This window comes from Paroedura picta, chromosome 4, assembly GCF_049243985.1.
Source record: "Paroedura picta isolate Pp20150507F chromosome 4, Ppicta_v3.0, whole genome shotgun sequence".
In the NCBI taxonomy this organism is placed as follows: domain Eukaryota; kingdom Metazoa; phylum Chordata; class Lepidosauria; order Squamata; family Gekkonidae; genus Paroedura; species Paroedura picta.
Genome location: NC_135372.1, coordinates 26,737,363 through 26,756,684, shown reverse-complemented (window position 1 = coordinate 26,756,684; position 19,322 = coordinate 26,737,363). Strand labels below are relative to the sequence as shown.

At 51.3% G+C, this 19,322-nt stretch overlaps 1 protein-coding gene across 1 annotated transcript; it reads right to left on the bottom strand.

Moving 5' to 3' along the window:
- Positions 1-5,164: 5,164 nt before the first annotated feature.
- KLF16 (KLF transcription factor 16) lies at positions 5,165-16,747 on the bottom strand. The gene is made up of 2 exons (XM_077332051.1): positions 16,263-16,747; positions 5,165-6,415 (listed from the first exon to the last, which is right to left on the bottom strand). Exons 1-2 carry the CDS (start codon positions 16,558-16,560, stop codon positions 6,117-6,119), a joined length of 597 nt encoding a protein of 198 aa, XP_077188166.1. The 5' UTR covers positions 16,561-16,747; the 3' UTR covers positions 5,165-6,116.
- Positions 16,748-19,322: the final 2,575 nt, after the last annotated feature.

Sequence of the window (19,322 nt, the reverse complement as noted above, 5' to 3'; positions counted from 1 at the left end):
CCAATGCATTCTATCGGTGTTATTCCTGAGTAAATAGCGTGTGAGCAAGGGATGAGATCATTCTGTCCAGAAACAACACACAGACACAACAAATTAAAATACAACTTTTAAAAATTAAAAACCTCACTTGAGAAAAATACACAAGATTTTCAGTGCTTATATATAAAAAAAGGAACACGCAGACTTGGAAAAATACCCACTTGGGACTCTACACAGTACCCAGCAATCTACAAATCCAGATATACAGGCTCTAAAAAGAAAAACAACAACAGATTCTGAACTCATTACCAGGTAAATATTAACACATTCATTCAGTCATTCCTAGGGAATGACCAGAGCTTAGCAATTAAAGTGATTAAAGCAGAAGCCCTGGGTGCTCATAGCTCCTCCGCCCAAATTATGGCTATTTTAAAGTAAAATTATATGTTAAGGACTGATGTGACCCATTTAAAGTACCCCTGATGCTACTGCCTCATGAGGTGACTTTTCCATCCATGAAAATGATACACACAAATGATGCTAGGCACACGGAATGAAGTGCTCCTTGCACATGGAAATGCATCACCGCACCACCGCTCCCCACACCTCTCATCCTGCACCTCATACAGGACAAGGACATGTGGAACCCATTAAATCTCATCAAAAACAAATAGAGCTCTAGTACTCCGGTCCCTTTTCTAAAGCTTGCCAATACAACTTGATCCTTGCTTTGAAAAATACCTTGTGCCGGGGCAGAGGATATCGACATACATACATCTACATATCTACGTACCTCTTTCAAATGTTTGCAACTTGGAATTCATAGCCAGGCAGAATGGTCACTGAAATTCCCCCACACACGTACACACACTACCAGAAAAGCATGTGGGAATAATGGCTGCTTCTACATTGTTCCACATGCACGCATGGGATTTTATGCAGGGTTCAGAACAGCTGGTGCTATATTCTGTTCTTTTCCCAGAAGTTGGAGATTCCTTCTCCCCCTTCCTATTCTATTTGGGCAAGCAACCTGTGAGATATGAAGACCTTGGGGGGAATATACTATTCCCAACATATTAACATTCACTTATTTTATTTTTGCATTTATACTCCACCCTTCCTTGGAGGCTCAAGGTGGCTTACAAGAGGATTAAAATAAAAATTGAAATTAAAAATTAAGGTTTATTTTTTTTTAATTAATAATATTAAAGCAATTAATTCAAGCCATCCCTTCCTCAAGTGAAAAATGGGTGAGAAATAATAAAATTCCTTCAGATTGAATTAGCTGGGAAGCCAGCAACTTTAGAAGGTGCTTCTAGGCCTCAACTATAGGCATGGCAGAACAACCTGTATCTTGCAGCACCTGCAGAATTGTTTAAGATCCCTGGTCTCATTTGGCGGAGTATTCCACTAGGCAGCTTTAACATCCTTGGGGCCAGGGATCCTAAGCAGATGTTTTTTGCTAGAATAATAATATTCTTTGCGGCACAAAATGGAAGAGGTAGTCCGGTAGATTAAAAAGTCCCTGGCCATTTAGGGCTCTCAAAGTGAGAACCAACCCTTGAATCCAACCTGGTCCTCAGACCAGTGCCAGTGCAACTGGGGAAGCACAGATCATAACAAAGAACTTCCAAGGAGAAACTGGGAATGTGGAAGAACATTTTTTTTAAGACACCCTAAATTACATCAGCTGTTAAAAGGAAAAAAAAATGCTTTCTAAGGCATGTTTTGTTGGTCTCTGTGGCACTTTGGGCCTCAAATCTAAAAGCTAAATTAGGGGTCTGCAGTCTTTTTTTAGCCTGTGGGCGACTTTGGAATTCTGACAGTGTTGTGCTAACATTTTGATGTCCCCCTTAAATCCAGGGACTTCTTGTGTTGCATGCAGAGGGAAAGCTACTTGTGGAAGCTGGCAAACTTAAGAAAAAAATCTCCCCCCCCCCCAATTTTCTATTCCTCTCCAGGTCTGTCTTTTCCCCATGGTTTGTATCTCTGAGCCAGGCAGTGCACTTTTGGTAGCAACTCTCACTCTGAGAAATATGGCCTGCTTTACAAAATCCATGAATCTCAAGTTCAAAGCGTGGGGATACCACAGCTTGCCTGACCTGGGGATGTCAGGAAGAATTGCTGGGCACTAAACCCTGGGGTTCATCAGATTCTCTTAATACTGCCCCAACCAAAATTTATCTGACTAAACCAGCCCCAGACATTTTGGTCACCCAATACTTGCAGTGAGTTTTCTCAAGTACCCTGTTGCCCAAAAATTCATGCACAGAGCCAGCAACTGTGGGTCTGGCCAACGGTTACTCTCCCCAAAATAAATGCTTATGCAAATAATGGCTTGATGTATCATAATTTCTACAAATGTTGTTGTCCAGTCTTTTACTTCAGTTCATGGCTCGAAGTGTGTACAGGTAAATAAATAAATCAAGACGATTGTTACTGTCAATGACCGTTTACGCACTGGGAACTTCACTGCCCCAGCTCCCGTGCAGGAGCACAAATCCGGGCGGATGAGGCGCACCAGGCCAAATGCTCCCCCGTGTGGGTGCAGGAAGAAGTGGGGCAACCTGCCACGGCTAAAACTCCAGCCTGCAGCCCGGCATAAAACCTCTAGTCCGTAAATGGTCAATGTGACTTTTCTCAATGGATATAACGCATATAAAATTTCTCACACACTCCAGAAAGAGGTTTCCAAAAGGCATTAGAAGTTTATCGCAGCTTAACCTACATTCATCCCTCAGGCTTCAAACTGAGAAAAGTCATATTGACAGAAATGACTGTCTTGATTTACCTGTACGCTGCAAGCAATGGACTGAAGTAAAAGACTTTGAACAACAACATTTGTAGAAATTATTATACATCAAGCCATTATTTGCATAGGCATTTATTTTGGGGAGAGTAACGGTTGGCCAGACCCACAGTTGCTGGCTCTGTGCATGAATTTTTGGGCAAACCCTTATTCTAATTGGTTATTCTCCCCACCCCACTGATTTCTTTTTTAGAAGATTCCAGCTGTTGCCATTATATAAAAACGTCTGTGAATGGCCATCTCCACATTCAGGCACCACTGGCCTTGCTTCAAAAAAGGCAACACCTAGGGAACGGACCTCATCCTGCACGAAACATTAAAATTCCCAAAAGCAGACAGCTGCAAAGAGTGCGACAATGTTCCACATGAAGAACAGGACCCTAATTTCTGAGCACTAGCTCTCTGGAAATCAGGCATACCCATGGGGCCTCTGCCATCACACCCAGGCACCAGAATTCAGTCTTTAGAAAAATTAATCTCTGATTTTCCAGGGGTTGCCAAAGGCATGGCCCCTTGTGCAAAAAAGTGCTTTGATGCTCTTCAACTCATGCTAGGAAACGTGATTTGCTCCCGATTGGCTGCAGCCTGGCCACACCCATTCGACCCGTATTTCAAGCAGCTCCTCCCCTTCAGCTGAAGAGGGGAAAGCCATTTTTTTGCCTGATTCCTACCTCCTGCAGCAGACTCCTGGTCTGCACCATGAGCCCTTCCTTCAACTCCACTGAGCTAAAGCAGCACCATTTGGGTGGTCAAAGAAGGCTTCAGTGGGTGAGGGGGAAGCTCCTTTCCTTATTCATTTATGTTTCAATTCATGGCTCGTAGTGGGTCACAATCGACAATCATCATACAACACCCCCATACAAGCCTAAAAATCCCACGCCCCCATTAAAACTCTATAAACCCCTCCCTGGCAGCAACCAAATTATCACCGCTTGGCTCACAGACTCATTCATACATATTCCCCAGCAGGCAAAGTCGGGGGGGGGGGGGCAGGATCGCACTTCTCTGGCCTTGACTGAAGATCTGGCAGAAAAGTATGTTTTGCAGGCCCTCTGGAGCCGAGACAGTTCCATCATGGCCCGCAGCTCACCCAGGAGTTCATTCCACCAGGACTGGAGCCAGGACCAAAAAGGCCCTGACCCAGGTCAAGGCCAGGCACATCTCCCTCGGGCCAGGGACCTCCTCCAGCACCACTCTCCTCACACTGAAGCTATTAAGCCTCAGCTATCTTCCAGATTTGCAACTGGTGACAGGGTTGGTGGGGGAGCATCCAGGTTGGAAACTAAGGTCTCATCGACTTACAGGAAGTTCTATCCCTACAAGATCCTAGCAATTCCTAGAGCTGTCTTATACGTCTGGCTACCTCTAGGAATCATACAGACATCTTGGAGAAAAGTTCTTCAAAGATTTTCTTGTTAGTTTCCAGTTCAGCTTGTTTTGACTTGCAGCACTCCAGAAAATTATCTTCGTTAGCTTCATGGATGTTGAAACACACTGCACTAGCTGCTTGCCACTCCACAACAACCAGAAACTGTACCTGAAGTTAAGGATAAAGAAAATCTAAGCGGACAACTGTATGAAGAACCTTTCTTCGACACACCTTCATATTATTTCTACAGCCAGCAATGCACGGATGGCGGTTTTTCCTATTGCTCAATTCTGTGTATCCTTTTTTGTATATTATCCATAGGAATCACCAGGATCTCCAGGAACTTCCTGTAAACCAGTGGCTCTCAACCTTCCTAATGTTGCAACCCTTTAATACAGTTCCTCATGTTGTGGTGACCCCCCAATCATAAAATTAGGCAAGTGTTCCTTCACAGAAATTAAACCGAAACTGACCAATGACATGAAGATCCATTGTTCATGATTGTATATAAATTGGGTATTTTCCGGGGTTTCTCAGTTCAGTTCTGCCTCTTGTCCCACCATGCCGATCTCGTGGCAATGCTACCCCACCCCACCCCCAGCCAAGCTGCTCGCCCTGCCACAACCCCTGTGAAAAGGTTGTTCGACCCCCAAAGGCAGGGGTAGTCAAACTGCGGCCCTCCAGATGTCCATGGACTACCGTTCCCATGAGCCCCTGCTAGCATCCACTGGCAGGGGCTCATGGGAATTGTCTATGAACATCTGGAGGGCCGCAGTTTGACTACCCGCGCCCAAAGGGGTCCCAACCCTCAGGCTGAGAACGACTGCTATAAACTGACAAGGACTTATTTTCCTTTTTAATTGCCCCCTACCCAGGACAATGACCCCTCCCCAGGACATCCCCCCCCCCTCGCACCCCTGTGTCTGTTTGCTGAAGGTACAAATCACCCGCAGGTCTCTCACCATAAGTGGGCATAGGGCAACCCCACCCCACTGCTGACATTCACGCAGTTTTACACTTTTAATAAAAATAAGCAGATTATTTAAAAAAAACACACAAAAAGACAACAGCCACCATACCCGTTAAAAACTTCACCTCTCAAGACAAGGGGGGGAAATTATTTACAACTGGCATCAGTTAGCACAGAATAAGTACCATTGAGATACATCCTGGGGCACAAACCAACCACACGCTCCATTCATCCTTCCCTTGGTGGGTGGGAAAATGCGGACATTCAAACCACAGGGGAGCAATTCTGGAAGGTAGGGAGAAGGAAACGGGGTAGCCAAGTTTTGCTCAGTTCGGCAGATGAAACGGTCTCACATTTGAAATTCTTTCGATATCTAAACAGTCAACAGAATTCAGGACGAAAAGGGGGTTCTGTTTAAAAAGATTTGACCCATCCAGGAAGGGTGGTGATGTTGTCCATCAATCGCTACCAGTCATGACAGTGAAAAATGGAGCCTCCGCATTCAGGGGCAGAATACCTTTGGTGCTAGGAACAACACTTTCCGGGCAGCTCCAGCTTGGGACTGGCCACCGTTGGAAACAGAGCACTGGGTCTTCTGTTCTCAAATGCCGAGGAAATGGTCCAGTCTGGGAGTTGTAGAAAGCTGAACATGATGACAAAGGGCAGGTTAAAAATCCTCATGATCAGGACATTAGTTGCAGAACTGGGGAGTCTCAAACACGAAGCAACTTGGGAAGACTCCAAACCAAAAGTCATCAGCCGAAGAAGAGGGAGAAAGGAACTTTGATGAGAAATATTCTTTCTGCTTGGTGTGCTTATGTCGGAGATCTCACTCGAGCAGCTCCAAACCGGGGGGGGGGGGGAGTAAATTGGATCACAAAGCTCTCCTGTGGAGAACGGCTCCCTGGGGTCTTCCACAGTTCAGGATGGGGTCTTCCCAAGCCGTTTGGGGAGCACCAGGTGTATCAGGGCTCCTGCCCTCCAGCAGTTCAAGGAGCAGGGCTGTCCGAGGCGGGGCTGTCCGGAATGGGGCTTCCCGCCAAGCTGCTTGCGACTGAGTCACTGGGGGATGCGCTGTAGCAGTGGGGCCGGCGGACCATGCCCGGCTGGAAGGCAGGATGGCGCCGGGCGTGCTTGGTCAGGTGGTCACTGCGCGTGAAGAGCTTCTCGCAGAGTGGGCAGGCAAAGCGCTTCTCCCCGGTGTGGGTGCGGAAGTGACGGGCCAGCTCGTCGGATCGGCCGAACCTCTTCTGGCAGCCGGGCCAGCTGCAGGGGAAAGGCCGCTCACCTGCAGAGGGGAGAGAAAGGTCACAGTTCACCTTGGCAGAACCTTCATAAACAGAGGGTGCCATATGGAGGATGGAGCAGAGTTGTTCTCTCTTGCCCCAGAGGCACAGACCAGAACGAATGGGATTAAATTAATTCAAAAGAAATCCCGTCTAAACATCCGGAAGAAGTTCCTGACAGTTAGAGCGGTTCCTCAGTGGAACAGGCTTCCTCGGGAGGTGGCGGGTTATCCATTTCTGGAAATTTTTAAACAGAGGCTGGATAGCCACCTGATGGAGAGGCTGATTCTATGAAGCCTTAATGGGGTGGCAGGTTGCAGTGGATGAGCGACAGAGTTGTGAGTGTTCTGCATTGTGCAGAGGGTTGGCCTAGATCAGAGGTCTCCAACCTGCGGGCCGCGGCCTGGCGCCGGGCCGCAGCTCCCTCTCCCCGCCCCCCCCCCGCAGTAAAAAACTTCCCGGGCCGCAAGCTTGCGGCCCGGGAAGCTTCTTACTGCAAGTGGGCGGGGAGAAGGAATCAGGGCCGGGCCGCGCCCACGGGTGCGGCCCGATCCACGGGCGCGGCCCGGGGGTGTGGCCCGATCCGCGGGCGTGGCTCGCGGATGCGGCCCGATCCGCGGGCGTGGCTCACGGGCACGACCCTTCGCATGGCCGTGGACCGTGCGCCCGCGGTCCCCGCGGGCGCGGCCCGATGCCCTGCTGGTCCCCAGCCTCATAAAGGTTGGGGACCACTGGCCTAGATGACCCATGAGGTCCCTTGCAACTCTATCGTTAACCGCTCCTAGCGGAGCGGATAAAATAAAAGAGTAAGGGCTCCGTCGGCAGGCCCTGTCCAGGATGAGGAAGGGTGCCGATAGGCCCCTTCCCCCGGACTGACGAATCCACCCCCCTCCCAGTTCGCTCAGACGCCGCAGCCCGCTGCCATTCCCTCGCTTATCCTCAACGCCGCAGGTTGCCGCCTGCCTGCGGGGACAGGAGCGCCCAGCCGCCGTGCCTGTGCCACCAGTGCCGCCGTGCCCACCACCACCAGCCTCAAGCCTCCCCACTGGCCCCCGCACACGACAACGGCCCTCGCCGGCACCCGCCACCACGTTACACGGAGCCGTCACCGCGGGCTGCCCTCCACCCCACCCGCACCCAATATGGCTTGCCCGAGGACGCATGCAGCCGCCACCGCCCAGCGTCGCTTCTCCCGTGGCCCTGCCCCAGCCACTGCCAGCTCCCACCACGGAGCACCCTTCTCTGTCGCTGCCACCCCGCCGCGCGCTCCAGCCTCCCGCCAGCACCTGCCTCCTGCCGTCCACGCCGCACACCGCCGGCCCACCTCCAGACATCCAGGTAGGCCGCAGCGCCCCGGCCCCCGTCCAACAGTCTCGCCGCCTCACTGGTCGCCCCGCGCGCGCCCTTCGGTCTGAGGCCTGGCCCCAGAGAGCCGCGCCACTGAACTCCCCAGCCCCACTAGCGCCCGCTGCATTTCGGCCACAGCAGGCTTATCTACTAGTTATTCTATGATTCTAGAGGCAGTCTACCTTCTAATGCCTGGGGGCAAACAACCAGATGGAAGGGATGTGCCCAGGTTAAAAAGGACTGGACCCTAAGGCTTCCCAGCAAATCTTTAAGGTCTGTGCCAGGAAAAGCACAGATTATTAATGTCTTCTGCAAACCCCAAAGTTACCACTCAGAAAGGAGGCGGCCTACCACATCTCTGCATGCCTTAACCTAGTCTCCTGCTCATCTGTGTCCTCTGGGGCTGGGGATAGTAATTCTGCTGCCTGCACAGGATACAATTAAATTATCACAGTCACTCATAAAACACAGAGGCCCATTCTAAGAAGCTGGCTGTCTCATCTCTATATCACTGGTCTGGCCTTGCAAACCTTCACTCCAGGTAGAGTTTTAAAAAGTGGATCAACACACATACACAAAGCAAGAAGTGAATTTGTCTGAGGTCAGGGAGGAGAGAGCAGATTCCTATTCCTATTCATTCACACGCCAAAAGCAAAGTTTCAAAGCAGAGATTACCAGCCAGGAATCCTTGGGTGTCTGTGGGAGCTCTGAAAGGTGCACTACTTTTTTCTTTGCCTTTTGCCAAGTGCTCTCTGGCAAGCCATGCATTATCCAAATCGCAACCCCACCTCAACCCAGAATCTGCTGCATGTGATAATATTGCCCTACCTTCTGTGGTTGATGTAAAGATTACAAGTCATAAACGCACTCCCTCAGAGCGCCAGCATGGTGTGGTGGTTGAGAGCAGCAGCTTCTAATCTGGTGAAGTGGGTTTGATTCCCCAATCCTCCTCCACCTGCAGCCAGCTGGGTGACCTTGGGCCAATCACAGTTCTCTTAGGGCTGTTCTCGCAGGGCAGTTCTCTTAGAGCTCTCTCAGCCCCACCTACCTCACAAGGTGTCTGTTGTGGGGAGAAGAAGGGAAAGGTTTTCCTAATCTGCTTCAGGTTGCAAAAAGTGGGATATAAAAACCAACTCTTCTTCTTCTTGAATTTGCAGGTTTGCGGAGAGGCTTAGTAAGGGCAGCAGGCCAGGTGAAAAGCAGGGTATAAAAAACCAACTCTTATATAAGGCTTTAAAGCCTCCTGTTACCGCAAGCAACTAGCACAGTGCAGCTCCAAAAAATATCACAGTGGAATCCCTACTTGTGTGCAAAATTCACAGGAGATGGCACTGCTCTCTCTCAGCCTAACCTACCTTTCGTGGGGGGGGGGGGGGCGTTGAAAAAACAGAAATGGAAGAGGCGAGAACGTTGCCCTGAGGTCCTAGAAGGCAGGGCTGAGGTTATAATAAAAAACAAACACACAAGATGCTAACTGTTGTAAATGCAGCCTTACCCACTACACCCTGCTGAATATGCGTGAATTTACATGCCATGATCCACTTTTTTCCCACCTAAGAATCCTGCCCTGCTGGGAAACATTCTGGTTTCTTCTCCTGCCAAAGGAGAGGAGGAGAACATGGTTCCCAGTGGGCACGGCTAATCCCAAAAGCACCAGCTCTCCCACATACATATACGCATAGCAGGCACACCAGATTTCCCTGCCGAGGTGGGCCCCAGAGGTCCTCAGGGAGGCTGTGGGCATCTCATCTTGCCAGGATGAGTCAATGCCATCTGTGGAGGGAGGAGAAAGGGAGGGGAGCAAAGGGGGAGAGTCCTGCCTTTGTCTCTCAACAAGAAAGCACAGAGGGAACACAAAAGGCTGCGCACACATCATAAGGGTGGAGGCAGAACCACAGACAAGCAGCCCAGCAGAGAATCCCTGGCAGGGAAAGGAATATAAAATGAAAAACCTACCTGGAATGAGTTAGGACCTGAGATGTCAGATGTGCGTGCAAATTGGACGACAGGTAGCAAAAACGTATAAACGTTTATTGTGCGCAGCTTTTCGAAAAATTCTTTAAGGTTAAAAACACACACAAAGCTCATAGGCCATTGTTGAAAAATTATCATGTGCACTGTACAATCTTTGGTCTTAAGACCTGGTGGGTTTTGACCCTCACCTGCCTCTGTACGTGTGCTGATTTCATGGGGACACATCAGAATTTCTTGGCAGCCTGAAAGAAGGGGACTATCATCTGATAAATGGACATTTTCCATCTGATTCATTTTGCTTGATTTGGGCACGCTACAAAATTTCTCATAATTTATGTATTTTATATTTTATCCATGGAGGGGTGTCAAAATTAGACCTGTGAGGAAGACCCAGTGAGGGTCGAAACACGCCAGGTCTAAGACCTAAGATTGTACACATGGCACGTGATAATTTTTCAAGAATGCCCTATGGGCTTTGTATGTGTTTTTAACTTTAAAGAATTTTTTTTAAGCCACGCACAATAAGTGCTTATATATTTTTGTAACCTGTTGTCCAATCTGCACAGGCAAATTGTCCTAACTCATTCCAGGTAAGGGAGACAGGTTCAGGTGGGCAGCCGTGCGGGACTGAAGGAAGAGAACAAAGTCCAGCGGCATCTTTAAGACCTATAAAGTTTAATTCTGGGTATAAGCTCTTGTGGCAGAAAAGGTGTGCATGCACACTAGTGCATTGACACCCAGAATGAAACTTTGTTGGTCTTACAGGTGCCACTGGGCTCAGACTATGCTGTCACTTGAATGCCGTACAGGAACCTTTTTTACCACGGTGCTGAACAGCCGAGCCGCCCAACACCTCTAGCCAAACTGCCAGCTGCTTTGCCACAACCAACGGCAGCTGCCCAGGAAGATCCTCCCCTCCCTCCGAGTCGAGGGTTTGAATCACCGTGTGAAGTGGTCCAGAACTCCTTGGCCCAAATATCCCAGGATCTGACTGCTTTTTCCCCAGCTCAGGAGGTTGTTTCAGGAATCACAATACCGATGATGCTCCAGAAGGCCTAACAGTAGAAGAAGAGTCCGGATGGCTTTATGGCAGTGGTCCCCAACCCGCGGGCTGCGGCCCGGTGCCGGGCCGCGAAGGCCATGGTGCCAGGCCGCGGCTCCCTCTCCCCGCCCCCCCCCGCAGTAAAAAACTTCCCAGGTTGCAAGCTTGCGGCCCGGGAAGCTTCTTACTGCGGGAAGGGGGGAGAGGGAATCAGGGCCGCGTTCGCGCATCGCGCATGTGTGGCCGGGCTGCGCATGCGGACATGCGCCATGCACGGCCGAAATTGTGCATGCACGAAAGTGCCGCGCATGCGGATGCGCATGCGCAGCATGCACAGGCGGGCAGTTGCCCTGCCAGTCCCCAGCCTCAAAAAGGTTGGGGACCACTGCTTTATGGCATTCAGAAGCACACATCCTCCGGAGGATCCATTTAGATGCTTTTGGTAACGGCCATCAGCCAGAAACAGAACTCTCCCTTTCCCCCCCCTCCCAGCAAGGCAGAGCTGACTCATGGGAACCTCACAGGTTGCTGTAACAGAGGTGATTTGCCATTTGCAACCCTGGGCTTCCTTCTTAGCTGTCCTATTGCCCTGTTGGCTCCTATTCCACTTATTGTCCCACAGATCTCCTAGGATAGTGATCACATGGATCACTATCAAGCCAGATATACTCCAACGAATGTTTATGCATTGCGTGTTTCTATAAATATAAGATGGGAAATACCTGACTCGCTAGTGGTATATGTGAAAGGGACTTAGGAGTTCTGGTGGGCCATAAGTGGAATAGGAGCCAACAGTGTGATGTGGCAGCTAAGAAGGCCAATGTGATACTAGGCTGCCTTGCTAGGAGCCTAGAACCTAGAGAGCAAGGGAAGTCATAACCCCACTCTATTCTGCATTGGTTAGACCTCATGTGGAATCTTGTGTCCAGTTCTGGGTGCTGCAGTTCAAGAAGGATCTTGGCAAGTTGGAGCGTGTTCAGGGAAGGGTGAGTGGGGCTGGAATCCACGCCTTACGAGGAGAGGTGGAGAGAGCTGGGTCTGTGTGGACTGGAGAAGAAGAGGGCAGGGGACAAGAGGAGAGCTGTGTTTAACTACAGAAACGGTGGACATGTTCAAGAGGGGGCCAATTAGTTTCCTGCAGCTTTAGAGACAAAGATGGGTTCAAATTACAGGAAAGGAAGTTTCGCTTAAATACTAAGAATCATTTTCTGACGGTGAGGGCTGTTCATAGATGGAACATGTTGCCTCAGAGGGTGAAATCTCCTTCAATAGACAGTTTTAGGGGGAAACTGGATAAGCATGTCAAGCGTGTGCATTTTTAAAGTGGGGGGCTGGACTGGATTGGCTCTTTGTGGTCTCTTCCAGCTCTGTATGCGATTCTGAGATTCCTTCATGGTTTCCCATCCAAATACTAACCAGGGCCAACCCTGCTTAGCTTCCAAGATCTGACAAGATCAGGCTAGCCTGGGCCATCCGGGGTCAGAGCTTTCTTCCTCCTCCTTCCTAAATCTGCCTGGATCCTTTGAAAGGCCATCTTGGACAGTGAGGACACTGTATATTCATTCATTCATTCATTCATTCATTCGTACTCTGCTGTTCTCCCTGGATGGAACTCAAACAACAACCTCATGAGGCAAGCCGCACTGGGCATTTGTAACTTGCCCAAATTCACCCCAAAAGCTTCCCTGGGGCACCTGAGAATTCAGACCCAAGCCGCCCAGGCTCCCAACCTGCCACTCTATCCCAATACTACACACTGGTTGTCCTCTATCTAGCAAGGAGTTCCACAAGTTAATCCAACAACATGCAAAGGACTTACCTTCCATGGTCCTTAGACCTACTGCCCGCCATCTCTCTAAATTCTAGCCTATTTGCAAAAGTCAGGTTACCATGAAAACATGTCAGATTTAAAATACATGGGGTTTGGGCACAGGATTCCCATTTTACAATGTAATATTTAAGCCACCCCACATCTGAATGGGGCAGGGAGGGATCTCTCTTTCTCTCCCCTCTTCCCTCAACCTCATGCTTTTGTCTTTCATTACAAAATATAAATACAGTGGGTTATCCCCCTTATATCAAGTGCTGGACTCCCGTTCTATACATACAGGGCTCCTCTGGGGTTACATGCATGACAAAAGCTGGATGTTTCAAGAAATCCCAAATTATTATTGCTCAGATAGACTGCTCCTGTCCCTTTTCCAGCTTGCTTTTGTCCAGTATCATGTGCCAGGTTTTCTTCAGAATTCACTGATCCACATAGGCATGAGAGCTGCAAAAACTGCCTCTCTTTCCAATGTGACTGGCCTGCTGCCCCTACTAAGCCTCACGGCAAGCCCAGTATTCAAGAAGAGTTGTTTTTTATATCCCACTTTTCTCTACCAGGAGCAGTCTCAGAGCTGTTTACAATGGCCTTTCCTTCCTCTCCCCACAACAGGCACCCTGTGAGACAGGTGGGGCTGGCACAGCCCTATCAGGCCTGTGATGAGCCCAAAGACACTGTAAGGAACTAGCCTGTCCTCACAGTCACCCAGCTGGCTGCATGTGGAGGAACAGGGAATCAAACCTTGCTCGCCAGTTTCAAAGCCCCCACTCTTAACCTCTACACCAAGCATGAGAACAACAAATTGCCTCTTCACCAAGACTTTCATTCTGCATACATTGGATAATGCTCTTTAGAAGTAAATCCAGGACAGAATCTGCACTTACTTTGTTTATTCCATTGTCAATCCTGTTGAATTCAGATCGATTTGAACTCGGGTCTTCCTCTCCCCCCCCCATTGAAACAGGAAAGTGTTCTGCACGTGATTAGGGTAGTTCAGAAGGGGGGGAGCCAAGCCTCTTTCTTTCTTTTCTTGAAGGGGGGGAGAGGAGCCAAGCAGGGAGCTTCTTTCTTTTCTTGGAGGGGGGGGAGAGGATTGAAGAAGGCAGAGGGAGAAAAAATCCAAGACCAACAGAAGTTGAGAGAAATTAGGGGCTTCTCCTTTAAGGCAAGCTTGTCACATGGCCACCTTTGGCCAATCAGGGCATCTCTACCACGTTCAAAAAAGCCTGCTTTCCCAATCCAAATCTTGAAATATTGAGCATTAAAAGCACTATAAGATATCGCACAATAAAGGTAGGGTCATTCCGGATCAATCTTTCTGGCTGCAGAAGGAAAATTTAAATAGCCCAAAATCAAAACGGAAATCGCATTCTGTGTAGACGGCAAGGACTGAATCAACTTGGGATTGGAATAAAAGCTCTGTGCAGTTTACACCCAGGTGCAAAAGCACACTGAAAGTGCATTATCCAACACGTGCAGAATGGGCTTTTCATAACAGGGTCACCACATTAAATGCCTTTCAAGACTCATTCCACATGCCTGCCCAAGCTATGCCAGGTACCCCTAGACCTCAGCTGCAGAGATATTCTGCCCGAATGCACAACCACGCACAAAGGCCTACACAAGCTTGCCTGGTGAACAGACAGTTGGCTACAGATGGTTGGTAGGCAGTAAGTTCACAATGTAAAACTCCCCCCACCACCACCCCCACCAAGCAGGGCACAGAAGTTTTGAGGAACACATTGTTTAAACCAGATGGCATTTGGGTAAACAGCCTCCCCCCAAAAAAACAAGATTTTCAGCCTCTGTGTGTGTATGTAAGTGCAAGACTGGCAGCTGCCAACCCAACCCTCTGCCTACGAAGGCGTTAATGGCATGGGCCAGTCCTTGGCACACGCCAGGCAGTGAAGACACTTCACACGGTTCAGTGGAAGAGTCTTTGTCAGGGCAACACCCAATCCGGCTTGCTCCGTTACTCTCTCCGTTGCCTGTTTGTCTGGGAGTTGAAAACCCGGCCACGTTCCTCGGGCTGTACTTCCTTGGTGCCCGGACGGAAGCACTGCACAACCAAACACCCTGTGGACTAGAAACTTGTAAATGGCTGCCCAGAACTCACTCGCCCACTTAGAAAGAGGGAAAAATTAATTCCCTGGTGCAGGGAATTGGGTCTCAGTTCAAATCCTCAGTCTGCTATAGACCTCCTTGCATAGCTCAGAGCCTGCTATTCTCTCCCCCAACCAATCCACCTCACAGGATCGTTGTGAGGTTAAATGGAAAAGGGCAAAAAGGCCGTATTCCGCCCTGAACTTCTCAGAGGAAAGGATAAAAATGTGTTATGGTATTCAGAAGTTTCTCTCCCCCCCTCCTTTCTCATAGGGACCCTGAGCAATGGAATGAAATTTAAGCCTCCCCCTTTTTACGATGCCATTGGTCCCCCCCCCTCAAGCCCTGCCCATATCGAAAGCCAACTCTGCTATCCACAGCTCCCAACTTCCATGGTCAACCTGTGTGTGCGTCCTGAAAGATCACTCTTTCCTAGAACTTACTCCAGAGAAGACCTGCCCACCCTTCCTCTCCCCACTGCAGTCACCTTGTGAGATAGGTGACGCCGAGAGAGCTCTGAGGGAACTGCGACTGGCCCAAGGTCACCCAGGTGGGTGCATGGGCAGCGGGGGGGGGGGCTAATCCAACGCGGTTCTCCACATTAGAGGCCACCGCTCCTAGCCATGACGCCAAGCCGCCTTTCTAAGCTAAGCAGCTAGTTCTTTGGACCGGAGGCCGCCAAAGCAAGCAAGGGCGACCCACCTCGGTTCCGATCTTACCTCGAAAACCACGCGGGGTCACCCTAAATCGGCGGCACCCCAAGCGCCCATGCAGGCACGATCAGCCCACCGCCCACGGAACGCCCACCCACTCCAAACCAGGGGTAGTCAAACTACGGCCCTCCAGATGTCCATGACTACAATCCCCATGAGCCCCTGCCAGAGAATGCTGGCAGCTACTCATGGGAATTGTAGTCTATGGACATCTGGAGGACCGCAGTTTGACTACCCCCGCTCCAAACTTTGCACAAGATCAGAGGGCGGGGGCCGGACGCAGGACATGCCTCCGCCCCGCTCACCAAACGCGGCCACAGCCCAATCGGGCCACACCGCGCCCGGCCACACCTCCCAGCCGCGGCCTCGGCGCAACCAGCCGGGAGTGGGCGGGACTGGAGATTCGACGAGATCTTCCAAGGAACCGGGGGGAGGGGGGTTTGGAAAAATGCATCGCCCTCCCCCCCAACACACCACGGAAAATGTTAATTAAAACGGCTCTCCCCCCCAAGCGGGAAACCAGAGAAACCGCAGTCTCCCCGTTCGCTGATAGACGGCCTCGGGACGTGGAGGCTCCACCGAGCCAGACGGACGCAGGTTTCACGTGTCCGGGGCGGGGGCAGGGGGACGGCTTCCCTCCGCTCCCCACTCCTCCATTCAGCAAAAGTACTTTCGCTTTCGCGGCAGTCACGTGGGGGCACGCTTTCTTCTTTCTCCCCCCACCCCTTCTCCCCCAAATCGACGGGATCCAAGCCGGCCCGGCTGGCGGGAGGCGCGGACCCCACGTGGGCGCCGGCGAGCCAGCCGGGGCGCGGGACTGGGAGGTCATGCGGGGCCGCCCTTACCGGTGTGAGTCCGGAGATGCGCCTTCAGATGCGACGACTTCCCGTAGATTTTGGCGCAGCCCTGGAAAGGGCACCGGTGCCTCCTGGGCAAGGCGGCGGCCGGGCTAGGGGCGCTCCGGGGTCCCTCCTGGAAAGCCCGCGGCGACGCGTGGAGGCCGTCGGGCTGGAGAGCCGTGGCGCGGCATCCGGGCCGCGCCGTCCGGTCGTCCTGGGGGGCGGCGGCGGCAACCGGGTGGACCAGGGCTCCGCTGGAAATGGACACGAGGCACTCGGCCGCCAGGTAGTCCAAGCCCGACATGCCGCCGTCGGGGCCGTGCCGGGCAGCTCTGGGGTGTGGCGCGGCCGGGCTGGCGCGGAGGGGAGCCGGCCGGGGGCTCCGCCCAGTCGGGGTGCCGTCAGGTTGGCTGGCGGAGGGCAGCCGAGGCGGTGACCCGACCCTCTTCCTCCTCCCCGGCGAGTCTCCACCTCTTGGCACGTCGGGGCGCGGGGCGGGCCGGGGCGGAGCGCCTGCTCGCGCCCGGCTCCTCCACCCGGAGCCAAGAGGTCGGGCCACGACTGGAGCCCGCGGCGCCGCTGTTCCCTGGCCAGGGCGCCGCAGGGGAGGCGGGCGCTTGTTTCCCTCCTCCGCCCGCGGGGTCGTTTTCTCGAGCCAGAAGGGCTGCTCGCCCCCCTTTCGGACTGAACCCTCGCGGGGGAGGACTGGGCTGGAAAGAAAACAAAAGTTGGTTTTTATATGCCGCTTTTCTTTACCGAGAGGAGTCTCAAAGCGGCTTACAATTGCCTTCCCTTCCGTCTCCCCACAACAGACACCCTGGGAAGTTGGTGGGGCTGAGAGAGCGCTGACAGGACTGCTCTGTGTGAACAGCTCCAACAGGACTGCAGTGAACGGAAGGTCGCCCAGCTGGCTGCATGTGGAGGAGTGGGGGATCAAACCTGGGTCACCAGATAAGAAGTTGCCTCTCCTAACCATTACAGCTGGCACAAGATGTGCAGGGGGTGGGGGGCTGGTCGGTCTCCACGGTTTGAGAAATCTGGAGTTTGACTCCCTGACTCGTGTCTGGGAAGATGTCTGGGTGACCCACCTCGGGGGGCTGTTGTGCAGATGCAACGGAGTAGACTGGCACTTATTTATTACTAGTAGTACAGCCTGTTGCATTCTGTAATACACAGGCGCTGGCTCTTGGTTTGGTGTGGGTTTAGTGGATCACTTGGAAGGTGGCAACCCTAAGAGGAGGTCTCTGTGCACAGCAGTCTTGACCCTAGTCAGATTTATGCACACCTAGGAAGTATGGAATTCCAGAACATGACCGTACACCAATCTGGCAACCTTACCTCCTCTCTGCAATGTTTACTTGCTATGTGGCTGGTTGGGTGGCTGCAGAGGCAGTACATACTTTTGAGGCCCCACTTCCAAACCTCAAGGAATACGTTAAGAGCAGGGACAGCCAACCTCCAGGTGGGGCCTGGAGATCTCCTGGAATTGCTGCTCATCTCCAGACTATAAATATCAGCTCCCTAGGCAAAAAGGGCTGCTTTGGAGGGGTGACTTTGTAGTATTGTATCCCACTGATGTTTAATGATGCCAGCCTCCAAGTTGGGGTCTGAGAATTCCCTGGAAGTACAGCTCATCTCCAGGCATTTAGGCTGAAAGGAAAGCTCTCCCCCCTCACATTGATTCCTTCAAAAGGAACGCACATGGAACGCACATGGCCCCACGGCTAGCACAGTCTGTTGCTTGTCTCGTGATGTCTGCCCTTCTCAAGCCTGAAGCCTACTGCTGGCAACTGCAGTCCCTGTTGTTATCTCACTGTCTACTTTCATGTAAACCTAGCGCCACTTGAAATTCTGGGCCTCATGCCTTTGATTTCATAGGACCTTCCTGGCAAATACTGATTTTTATTTACCAGGCCAAGCTTGAGCAAAGTCACTTCAGTTCCTATGTCTCTCTAGCCATTTAGTTGTTCACCATTTACAGTTTCAGGCTGTAAATATTCTTTATTTAGATCTTCCTGCAATTTCCTGTCTGTGCTCCAAAATACAAACAGTTGCTGGTAAGAGCTGACCAAAGCCCATAGCCTAGGAGGGATACACCCACACCACTCCACCCCAACCTCAGTCTGCAAGCCTCTACCAGAGTCTCTAGTGTCACTTCTCATCTCTAGATTATAATGATCAGTTCTGCCGGCAAAAGTGGCTACTTTGAAGGGTGGACTCTGAGGCACTGTACCATTTGAAGGCCCTCTTCCAACCCAGGGGTAGCCAACCTCTAGGTGAGGCCTGGAGAGCTGGAATTACAGATCACCTCCAGACTATATAGATCAGTTCCCCAGGCAAAAAGGGCTGCTTTGGAGGCTGGACAGGGTAGAAACATTTAAGGCCTCCCACACAGGTTATTGTGGAGTTGAAACACTTGAGGCCTACTGCACAGGGTTGCTGTGCAGATAAAACAGGAGGCAAAAGCACCTCCACAACCGCATCCAGTTTCATCTGCACAACAACCCTGTGTGGTAGGCCTCAAATCTACAAAGTTGTGGAGAAGAAATACACATGGCTTGGCTGCATCTTCCCTCCAGCGGTGAGGCCGGCCAGAGCAATATTTTAAGTGAGAAGGGGCTTTTCTGTGGCCTCCCTGTCAGCCAACTGCTAGGTAGAAGGGAAAAGCTCCCCCCCCCCAAGGAAAAGCACAAGTACGCCCACAGACTTCTCTGCATTGCTCTCAGAAGGAAATGCCTCCCTCAGCTCAGTCAGGGGCTGTTAGAGGCTTCCTTCACAGCAGGCCTGAAGGGAAGGGGGGAGTTAGCTGCCAGGGGTGACTAATTCACCAGGTGATGGACTCCGAAGAACTGAAAGAACAGTGAGGTGAAAGAGCTACGAGGAGACGGTCAGGGGTGGGACACACACGCTGATTGGGTGGCCACTGGGTGAACGGCCAATCAGGCTGGAGGAGGACACAGCTAGGAGTCATACAGGTGACCTGATTGGCCAGTAAATGGTGAGGCCCAACTCCTCCTAGGACCCCTTACTGTCTTTATTATAATGCTAATGGTTACTGATTTGCAT

Coding starts and splice junctions, on each gene's coding strand:
- KLF16 (XM_077332051.1), bottom strand. CDS start 16,560: ATGTCGGGCTTGGACTACCTGGCGGCCGAGTGCCTCGTGTCCATTTCC. Junction 6,416..16,262: donor GCATCTCCGGACTCACACCG/GTAAGGGCGGCC, acceptor TCCCCTCTGCAG/GTGAGCGGCCTTTCCCCTGC.